The sequence below is a fragment of the Merops nubicus genome, unplaced genomic scaffold (assembly GCF_000691845.1).
Source record: "Merops nubicus isolate BGI_N331 unplaced genomic scaffold, ASM69184v1 scaffold21896, whole genome shotgun sequence".
NCBI lineage: Eukaryota > Metazoa > Chordata > Aves > Coraciiformes > Meropidae > Merops > Merops nubicus.
This window is the reverse complement of record NW_008613214.1, coordinates 15,443-26,844: the sequence shown is the minus strand read 5'-3', so window position 1 is coordinate 26,844 and position 11,402 is coordinate 15,443. Positions and strand designations below refer to the sequence as shown.

The window sequence follows — 11,402 nt, the reverse complement described above, 5'->3', positions numbered from 1 at the left end:
AACACCAGTGTTAATGGAACTCAATCACAGTTTGTTTTGAAACTCTAATAGTCTCTATTAAGCACATCGTTGCTCCTTGGTTGTTAAGCAAATGACTTAACTTCTTCAAACCCTTGTCCAAAGTGCTTATGTCTTGTATTTTTGTATGTTGGAAAGAATCTTTCCTTAAAAGATGAAGTGTTTATTTAGTAAAATGTAATGTGGTTTTATGTCTATATGTTGTAAATCTGAGCAAATCATCTAAGTGTCTATCAGACAGACTTATGAGAACTTTAGTAAGTGCCTTGCTACTACTTTATTTTTTAAAGATTAATTTTCTTTTCATAACATTTTTCAGCACAGAATAGAAATAATTACAGGAATACTGTGGGCCTAAGGTAGAAAAATAAGTCAGCTGATGCAGAAGAGAAGAGGTTAAAGCTTTGGTTTGTTTTCATTTGTGTTTTTAATAAATAGAAGGACCTGTGTTTCACTGTTGTATCTGAAGTAGTTTATTATAGTAGGTACTACAATTCACATAGAGACTAGTGCAAGGAATTTGGTTGGACCATTAGCTGAGTAACAAATAGCACAATGTGGCAAATAGCACAGTATTTTACCTTTAATGACAGTCATTGGGAACTGCCTATTGACCTTTTATGTGAATCTCTTTCAGGCACCTTTTTGGGCATACCTCCTGGGTGCACTAGGACTTTTTATCTACCAGTCTCTGGATGCCATTGATGGGAAGCAAGCCAGAAGAACAAACAGTAGTTCTCCTCTAGGAGAACTCTTTGATCATGGTTGCGACTCTATTTCCACAGGTAGCCTTAACATACTGTTATCCTTCCTAGTTTTAAAAAAAGTTACCTGTTTTCAGGAGGAGCTGATTAATCACAGATTTGAAGTTAGAAAGAACCTCTGGAGATCATCCAGTCCAACACCCTGCTTAGAGCAGGGTCAGCATGGTTCCTTCTTTTAGGCTAACGTCAGCATCTCTTGGTCACTGCAGCCAAGGCAGCCCCTGACTTTTGCATCTCTGACCAGTATCGGGGAGGAGATACCAGGAGTACCTTTGGCAGGTGCGGGGTAACACGTGTTCTGCTCTTGCTGTACATCTATGTGTAGGGTGTTCTTTGAGCCAGCTAGGTTGTGAGCAGAGAATTCTGTAAGAGCACACTTGGAGGTTCTCCAAGTACATAGCCTGTGCTTTCCCATAGGGTACAGGTGATGCTTAATGAAGGACTTTAAGGACCTAAAAGACATGCAGAAGAAGGGAACACAACCACTGTAGGCTAGAAGGTGGGGGCCCTTGCTTGGAAGAAAAGGAATCCTGTTTTGGTCTCTCCTGCCAGGACTGTTCCTGAGGTTAGCTACTTAGTAAAGTATCAGTCATATGATTACTTTCTTATAGTGATGCAAAATGCCTTGTAATTATTTTTAAAATTTATTTATTTCTCTTAACTGCAAGCAAAGAGGTTATATGACTAACATGTTCATTTCTGCTTTTCAGTTTTTGTTGTCCTTGGATCCTGCATAGCAATCCGACTAGGAACAAATCCTGACTGGTTGTTTTTCTGTTGTTTTGTGGGACTGTTCATGTTCTATTCTGCTCACTGGCAGACATATGTATCAGGCATACTCAGGTTTGGAAAGTAAGTAGATATCTTTAGGAGTATATGTGGCTTAATGTCTGAGACTGACAGCTTCTTGATTGCCATTTCTTCTTAGATTTTTCCCTGCTCTCTCTTCCTCTTACCTTCTTCCTCATCTCCCTTCCAGCCTAGCAGACTTGTGTTTTACCTGGAAAGAACTTTAAAACTCTGCATAATGCTGAGTAGAGGACTTGCTCTTTTAGCAGCCGATTTTAGCTGTATATGCTTTGCTTGTGTTTGGCTCTTTTGTCTGCGGATTTGTTCTAGGAAGGGTACAAGCACCATGCAGGCTCAGGCCAGAGGGGGTCTTGCCTGCAGTGTGAACAAGTGCTCTGTGCAGGAGTAAGTTCAGAGTAAGCATCTACAGTACCTCCCTTTGTCATCTCCCAGCCACAAAACAGTTTCAGCCCAGGGGGCTCTGAACCACATGTGTTTTTAGAGGAATTCCCCTGCTAATGGGTTTCCCTTCCATAGACATAGAATGCTTTGGATTAGAAGGGACCATTAAAGGTCATCTAGTCCTGTAGTAAGCAGGGGGGCCTTCAACTAGATCAGGTGACCTGGAATGTTTCCAGGGGTGGGGCATCTACCACCTCTCTGGGCAACCTGTGCCAGTGTTTCACCACTCTCATTGTAAAAAAACTTCTTCCTTACACCTAGTCTAAATCTACCTGCTTTTAGTTTAAAGCCATTATCCCTTGTCCTGGCTCAGCAGGCCCTGTTAGGAAGTTTGTCCCCATCTTTCTTATAAGCCCCCTTTATGTATTAAAAGGCCACAATGAGGTCTTCCTGGAGCCTTCTCTTCTCCAGGCTGAACAACCCCAATACTCAGCCTGTCCTCATAGGAGAAGGACATCTTCAGTCTTCCTTCAAAGGAACTCTCTGTATCCACTGCCTCCTCTGATAAAGTTTCATAGAGCTATGGCAGTGCTTGAAGAATTACCCTAAGTTTATGTGGGGACTTTGCTTTTAATCTGGCTCATATTGGCTTTGTTGTCCTTTAGGTTTTCTTTTAGGTCACAGTCCTAGAGATTGCTGTGATGCTGTTCATGACCTGGTAGAAATTTCTTCTGTTCTCACTGTAGTGTAGGAGGAGGAGTCATGACATTCATGTAGAAGACAACAGTTGCAGTTGAACTGATAGCATGGGGATTGCTGTTTATTGTCCTGCTTAGCTCTGACCTGCAAGAAGCAGTTCAGCAAATGTGAGCATCCCTGGGCACGCAGGCTGGTGATCAGCTGTCCCAGCATACTGTCTGCATCAAAGGCAAGCTGTTCCTGTGGTAATGCTAAGAGCTGTTTTTTATTAGCTGCTGCTGCATTTTACCACACAAACTGTACCTCCTCTGCCCGCTGACCCATCCTACTTTTTTCAAAGGACAGCCTGTGCTGTGAATAAAAATAGATGCTTTAGAGTGGTGGCTCAAAACGGTGTAATTTCTGTATGTGACAGGCGGCTGCACTGAGGGGGAGTGGGCTGCATCATGAGCTTTGGGATTCTGCATCTGTGACTCCTTTTCTGTGCCTTTTGTTCGCGCATAAAATGTGAGAATGATTTACCTGCAACAGGAGGGCACCGAGACTCCTATACCACACAACATTTCTTCATTAAAAACCTAATAGCTTCTATGTACATGTAGTGATAGTGCATAGTACGAGCAGTTCGGGAAGGCCTGGCGTTCCATGCTAACTGTTTGATGTTAAATAGACACAACTTTTCTCCTAGATAATGTCTTTTTGTTTAGTGAAAACGGGTCAGTTTCTGATTTTGAGATTTTGTTTCTCTGAAGCACAGAGGTGACAGTCTGAAAGACAGCGTTAGTATATTGCTCTAAATATGACAGTACGTGATAGCATGGATAGCAGCTTTCACTGATGCTGTTCCTGAATGAGCAGCACTTGATTTTAGAAGTCAAATGACAGCTGAGAGGGTCAGGGTGCTGATGGCCAGGAAGGATCCAAGCAGCTGGGTCCTGTGCCACTGTCCGGTTATGCAGAATACACCCCTGTGCCTGATTGAAATCTCCAGACTCTGGTTTGGGCGGTGTTGCCACCAACAGTCTGAGCCTCTGTAAAATTAAGTACTAAATTTTGGCACGTGTAACAACTCAACTTTAAGTTCAAGCCTCCTCCTGCCACCAGCAACAGCAAATGCAGTACTGCTCAGAAGTGACGGTTTTAATGTCAGGAAGCGCAAGCTCGCACACGTGCTCTGGGCATGTGGGCGCTTCTGCATGGCGTAACTGACAGGTCCTGGGTGCAGCTGCAGCAGGGACTAGGCAGCTGCAACACTTCGTGCCTTGTAGGCAGGGAGACGCCCGCTCCCAGCACCACTGTCCCATTTCCCCCTGTCACTCGACTTCAAGCCACTTCATGAAACGGGGAGAAGATTCACAGCCTACACGAGGCTCACGAGCTGAACTAGCACCTCAGTGTATCATCTGATTGCAGCTTAAACTTCAGCTCTTCTAAGAGTCTGAGCCTTGCGATGAAACAACATTTTACCACTGTCTTTCCAATGAAAGAAGAGTTGAATGTTACTGTGATTATGAAGATCAGTTGAAGGTTTTCCATTAGCCAAGAGTTGATTCCTGCCTCCCTTTAAAACGACACTGTTTCCTATGCAAACCTTTCACGTGCTAAAGTAATGATACATACTGACTTTGGTCATAATGCCTTAAAGCAGCACATTTATCCTAACAAAGAAACACTGTATTTTAAACATTCATTGTTACTGTTTGCTGGTAAATTCAGTACAAAGATCAGGTACCTGTCTCAAGACCTTTGGTAGCATAAAAGGTAGCTTAAATGTGCACCCTTTCTTTATTTTACAACTTTATTAAGATTATTTGGCTTCTTTTAATATTTTTTTTTTCCTCATGAGCCCTCACTCCACTATTTTTATATATTTAGGGCTACTCAAAACATTTAATCAATAAAATACAGTAACAGAGAGTTGGCTGTCTTGTCTGAGAACAAAAAACATGGAATACAGAACCTAGAGTTTGGAGGGCATACAGGGTCGTCTCTTTATAAAATGTTTTTATGGGAAAAAGCAAGATATCAATTTTATGTCCTCTGAAACAGGGCAAATGCTTAGCTATCCACTGCCTCAGTCCCCAGAATACTGCCCTTAATGTTTTCCAGGCTGTATCTGTCAAGTTTTCGTGGTATGACGGATTAAAGAAATTCTTTCTGTCCCAGCTTGCTCTTTACCATCCGTGTTTTTGTATGATATGCTTTTAATGGAAATGTTTGATTGCATTTACTGTGAGCCTGACTTAAACTTTGATTTGATACTTATAGATCAACAAGTCTGTAAATTTACACAGAATTCTCAAATAGTTCGCAATGTATTCATTAAAGATTTTTCCCCTATTAAAAGAACATGTAGCTTGCTCTAGATAAGGGGTATAGCTTAGACAAAGATGTATGCCTCCATTTACAGTACCTTTCTCAGACCAGGAAAATCATAACCTACATACATTGATGTAGTTTCAAGTCTTTATAAGGACAAAATATAAAGTCACTGCCTTTTTTTTTTTTTTAATTTGCCCTCTGCTGCCTTACACTAACAGCAGAAGGATCTTTTCTTTAACTAAATCTCCCTGTTTTCCCTTCATAGAGTTGATGTAACTGAAGTTCAGATAGCCATAACAGCGCTGCTCTTGATCTCTGCATACGGTGGGACAGCAGTGTGGGAGTACAAGGTGAGCGTGTTCCTGAGTGTGCCGAGTTCCTGCCGAGTATTCGGTTCCTCGTACAGATCCCATGGCACTGGAAGCTATCCTGCCCAAGTACCATCAACACCTACTAGTTGTCTAATGTTCTGTTCTGGATTATTGCACAAATGTAGGTTATTTTTATGTTCTAATTACCTTTGTGTAATGGTGTGACTTAACGTGCACAAATTTAGAGCTACATGGAGGAAAAAAGACCCCATCTGCCATGTATAAACTTCTGATCTGGGACTAATACTCTGCAGATACTTAAGTTTTAACAAATAGGTTTTGTCCTAGTTTTATTTATTTCTTTTGTGTATTTCATTGTAAGACAAACATTTTTGTTGAGCTAAATGATTTATAGGATGTTTTATTTCAAAATTTAAAGATTCAGTGCTTTAATCTGCCAAAACCATGGGGGTTTGGCTGAGGAATCTGTATTTACGTGCTGATGGAGAGGTACTGGTTTTTAATAGTTATGGCAGAGCCAATGTAAATGTGAATAACTATATTTAAAAAATTGTTTTCTGTCCAAAAGCATTTCCCTATCTCTGGCTTTTATTCTGATTCTTAGAGGTGCACTTTAGTGGACAGGATCAAAAGTGTATTAGACTGTCTTCACCCTTTCTAGGGTCTCCACTCAGACATGTATAGTTCTGCTCCGTTACAGTATGTGGAAGAGCTGAAACCATTCCGTGCTATTGAGAATGAATGCATATTAATCAAAATATAAACCACCAAGTAATTCAAAATAATTCATGAGTTTGCTCAGCAATTAAGAAATGTTTAGCTGAACCTTGTTTCCTCTCCCCATCCTGCAAGATGCTTTTATAGTCAATTTTCAAACAGATTATTTTGATCTTGGAAAATAAAGTCTAATGCACCTACTTTAATTATGATTGTTTTTCTACAGTATTAATGTGCGTTACTTTTGCTGTATCTCAAAACAATCTATATTCAAAAATACAGTCAATGGTTTCAGTTTATTACTACTTTTTTTTTTTTTTTTTTAAATCCCCTGCAGCCTTTGGAAGTTTTCTTGAAATGGCAATAGGTTCTGAAAGGTAACTGTTTATTAAAATTTGTGTCTGGAGACTATTCTAAGTGCAAAGATACAGCATACAAATAACATGTGCCACAACACAAAACAGGCAGATGGTGTTTGTGTTTCCTGTGGCTCCCTGCTGTGATACCCAGTGTAATAGAAAGAACTGTCCTGCTCCCCCTTCCCATGCTGTGGTGGTGCAGCAGTCTGTGTCAAGTTTTTGCCTCAATAGTAAAAATATTTGAAGGACATTGTAAGGACAAACAGTAAGACTGAGGTGAATTTCCAGACCAAAACTTACGCAATCAAATGTCAAGGTCAAACATTAGAAATTTATTGTGCCTTTAAGTAAGGAAAGAAATTCCAAACACTGGCGTCCTGAGCTTGTTCCCAGGAAAGTGAAAGTTCAAATAAAACAATTGATTAGTAGGCATCAGTAGCTTTTTTTTTATCCACTTTTTAAAAAAAGGTGTTATCCTTAACTTTCAATGTCTTTCTCTTCTTTCTCCTGCTAAGGTCCCTTTGGTGGGTTTAGAACTGAAGTTCTTTGTGGTTTTTGGCATACTGTGTGGAACAGCACTTTCTTTTTTCAATTACTTCCGTGTCATCTTTGGTGGAGGGGTTGGAAAGAATGGATCTACAATAGCAGTAAGTTGCTTTAAGGTTCTGAATGAGGTTTGAATAATTTATGCCCATAATTTATTGCATTTCAGATGATCATAAGGGTTTTACCTGTTGTAAGCTTGTCTGCTTAAACACTTAAAGTGTTGGGTGGCTGAAGCAAAGACTTCATTATCTGCCCTCTCTGCCTGTTACTGGATGTCTGCTGTTGCAATGAACTGTCTTGAAAAATTGAACATTTGTTACTGTTATTGGCATAATGCTAACAGACCTTCCCTGAGCTTTGACAACACAGGTTTTGTTTAATGGCATTTGCTGTATGTAAAAGACCTTACTGTGTGAGTGAAGCCTGAGATGAATTTTCTGTCAATTTGTATTTCAGGGAACGAGTGTTCTTTCACCAGCCCTGCACATTGGACTACTTATCACACTGGCCATTATGATCTATAAGAAGTCTACAACTCAGCTGTTTGAAAAGCATTCTTGCCTGTACGTCTTGACATTTGGATTAGTCAATGCTAAAATCTCACAGAAGCTGGTGGTAAGGAATCTTGTTTCAGTCCTAAACCTCCTAAAACTAAACTGGCTCTTGGCCTAACCCTTGCTGGATCCGTGAGCACTGTGCAAGTTCTCCTGGTCTGCTCTGCCACTGACTGTAGTGCCAGTTTCATTGTGACCCAGACACTGAACTAGACTCAGGCTCCTGCAGAGACATTGTAGATGGCACATGCAAACACATACTTCCTGTTCCATGTGTTAGTTAGAACTTCCAGCTTTAACTTATGCCTACAAACAAAATACTGCCTGCCTTTAACATCATAAGTGTGATCCCTCAAGCCTTGCTAACAGTGCTATGACTTCTGATTTAATTATCTAAAATAGTTTAATAATTAAAATGAACAGATAGATTTGTCTATCTTTTTTTTGTAATTAAAACCCTCATCAATGGATTGAAAAAAAAAAATCTGCTTTACTATACATATTTGCTAACAGTAATCCAGCCAACTGCTTCAGTGTGGTGTTTTTTTTTCTGGCATGACATTTTTCAAGCACTGGAAAAGAGCTATTCTACAGACTTTCTTGCTAAACAGGAGTTCACCTAGTGAGCTACTGACTTGGTTCAAGAGAGACAATGCTGATAAGGAGACCAAGCCTTAGGACTGAACTTGAGGCAGTTCATCTAGTGTTAAGAGTGTTAAGCCCTTTGGTTCCCTTGCTCATTCAGAGGATCCCTGAATCCTCATAACCAGCAGCCATCACTGTGTGTTTGTCAGCTCACTCATGGTTTGCTCAGAAGTGTCCATGTTTCCCTTGATGTTTTATGTGCAGCTTTGAGGATAGGCTGCTCCAGGGACAAATCTGTGCAGGTAGTGTGGAAAAGATTTTGTGGGTTTAGCTCTCACACTCTTGTGATACCCTTTCAGGAGGCCTTGTCCTTCAGGCACCCCAGAGTGAGGAAACTGCAGTAAAAACTTGGTGTGACCAGCTGGGAGGGCCAGTAGAGACATGAGCCAAGGTGTCGTGCAGGTTTTGTTTGTGCCAGAGCTGCTCCGTGGGCTCTAACCCTGTGTAGGTGTTGCACGTCGTGCCAGATGGGAGCCAGGAACTGCTCCCTGCCACAGATCCCCTTAGCAGGACAGATGCATCCGTAGCTGGCTTGGAGTGGAGGCCTCTGTCGGCTCCCAGCTGTGTGCAAGCCTGTGTGGTTTGTCTGGCCTGAAACCCTCACAGGCTTCTCTGTGAATTCTGCTGTTCAGCATGATTTATGCTCTGCTAAGAGACCGCTTTGCTCACTGGAACCAGTCGGTACTTTAATCCTCGTTGCCAAGTATCCAGGAGCAAGGAATGCCAGGTTGATTTCTTATGGCAAACTTGGCACTTAGACTCATTTTCTTCTGCCATTTTTGAGCTTCCTGGTGTCCTTTATTAGGTCCCTAGCTTCTTACACAGAACTTTCTTCTGCCTCTCAATTAAAGGTGACCTTAAGTTGTCTCTTAAGAATGGTAAATATGGAAGACAAGTTTTGTCACTTAAGCAAAAGCCTAATTTCTAGTTAGCTTTTGACTAAGTAAGGCCAATGTTTTCAAGTTAGACTTGTAAACAACATTGCAAGTGAATAGTATTCATTTTCAGTCATACACTTGCTCACTCCTGCCCTGCAAATGCAGCATCAAAAAAACAGAGTGGGGAACCTCTGCAAACAGCTAAAATGCACTGCTATAGGTGTAACATTCTGCAAAATAAGAGTGAAGGACATCTCTAAATTTCTTAAAAAAACCCAAACCAACTGATGATCCAAACAGATGTAATCACTGATTAAAGAGCTATTTATTGACTGAACCACCTGGAAGGAGGTTACTTGGTCCTTGGGAAGGAAGGTGTCAGGGAGCAGCAGGCCCTGAAGTATTTGTGAAGCGCTGGGTTTGCCTGCTGATTTCTCTGTGAGAATGGGAGGCAGCCTGCTGTCGCTGGGTAAGGAGGCCGAGCCCATCCCTGACTAAGGTGGAGACTTTCTGGTGGTTATATTGACCTTGCAGTGGTGTGGTTTGTTGTTTTTTCCTCCCTGCCCTCTTAGGTGGCTCACATGACAAAAAGTGAAATCTGTCTTCAGGAGACTGCATTTATCGGGCCAGGACTTCTGTTTTTGGACCAGTACTTCGACAGTTTCATTGATGAATATATTGTTCTATGGATAGCGCTGGTAAGCATGTTGCCTTATGCTTTTCATTTGGAGCGTACTTAAAGGAGTGGATTTGGAACTGTCCCTGTCGTTCTGCTCTGCCATTTCTGACTTGCTCAGATTTCAACTGTCACTGTAGAGGGCATGCCAGGATGCCATGTAAACATTTATTTTTGGGAGCTGACTGGCTCACTTGCCTTGGAACAGAGATGTGAAAGTAAATTTACAGCTCTCTCTTGTAATTAATGCTTTAGTTCAGGTGATTTGTTTAACATTATCCTGCTAACTGCAGGCTGACAACCTTTGCTTATCAGACTTTCTAAGTATTTAATGCTGTTTGGGTTTGTGTGGGTTTTTTTCCTAAAGTAGACCACTCTATATGTTAAAATGCTTGCTTGACTTGTCATTTGGATAGATTGATTAAAATATAGATGAATTTATAGTAGGGACAATTTTTTTAAAATATAACTTTTTTAACTTGTTCTGTTTTGTTCTTTTGAAGTTCATATCCTTGTTTGATATGCTGAGATATTCCACTGGTGTATGCCTACAGATTGCTGCTCATCTTCATATACATGTCTTCAGAATTTCATCTCATCAAGCTCCTGAACAGGTTCAAAACCATAACGACTGATTAAATAGGTCAAGGTCAAGAGAAGAAGCAGTCAGGGGAATGGTGAATGAAGCAGCCTCTATTTTGGGGGGGGGAGGGAGACAGATTAAGGCTTTCAAGCAAATAGTGCTATGAGAAAGCTCACTGTACCCCAGACACCAGCAGATGTTAGAATTACTGAAGTCCTGCGATTCTATTGTGATTAGTTCTTTTGAACCAGGATGTATTTCCCCCTGTGTTCTAGACATTGCAGCTGTTACTTCACACCATGAATGCCACATTTGATACTTTTGCCATGTCCTGTTAGGTAACCTTAATTCTGTACTTCTGGTCTGGCCAACGTAGATTACAAACCAAGGTGCTACCAGCCAGAATACAAAGAGCAATCTCACTTTTCCTTAGGCCAAGTGACTAATCTTTTAGCATTAGTTTCTGAAGCCGCCTTGGAACTGCTGTGAAGTGGTGGTCAGAGGTATCAGTGACTACAGTACTGCACTTTTAGGACCGTTCCCATGAGGCACCCACAAGGTAAAACTACGTGTTGGCCTCTGTTCTGGCATTTCTATAGAACAGGCTGCGGGATCGGTAGGGGGAAGGAGGCACAGCTCAGGAAATTGTCTTCTATTTCACAATAATGTTGATGAGTGCCTTTAGGATTCATGCGTTCTCTAGTATCTAAGGACATAACCTACTGTTAATAAATACAGATGTAGCTTGTATTTTCTTTCAAGGCCAGTTTCTAGTTTTTTGGTCATAATAAGGTTTGCCTCATTGTACCCCATCATTATCAAGACTATAGGGAGTTGTGTACTTGGAGGCATCTACCCTAATTTGTATCTATCTGTGAAGCTATACGAGTGAATGACAGAGTTCATTGATAAATTTACATGACTGTGACAACGCGACCCATGCACACATCATTCTCTGAAGGGTGTTTGCTATCACTGTGTTCATCTACTTTATAATCTGTCTACTTTGTCTTGTAGCTGTCACCGTACTTTATCTGAACAAAACTCCACCTAATTAAACCCTCATGTATAGTGAAGGTCTCCAAAAGAGAAAGTCAGGCCTGCTATTACCCTTCCTC

At 41.1% G+C, this 11,402-nt stretch overlaps 1 protein-coding gene across 1 annotated transcript; it reads left to right on the top strand.

Annotated features, from left to right (window-relative positions):
- Nucleotides 1-655: 655 nt before the first annotated feature.
- Nucleotides 656-10,482, top strand: CHPT1 (choline phosphotransferase 1; the record flags this gene model as incomplete). The annotated part of the gene is made up of 6 exons (XM_008941841.1): nucleotides 656-803; nucleotides 1,493-1,634; nucleotides 5,260-5,344; nucleotides 6,918-7,049; nucleotides 9,598-9,723; nucleotides 10,205-10,482. Coding segments are annotated over 6 exons (765 nt in total), but the record flags the coding sequence as incomplete, so codon positions are not given.
- Nucleotides 10,483-11,402: the final 920 nt, after the last annotated feature.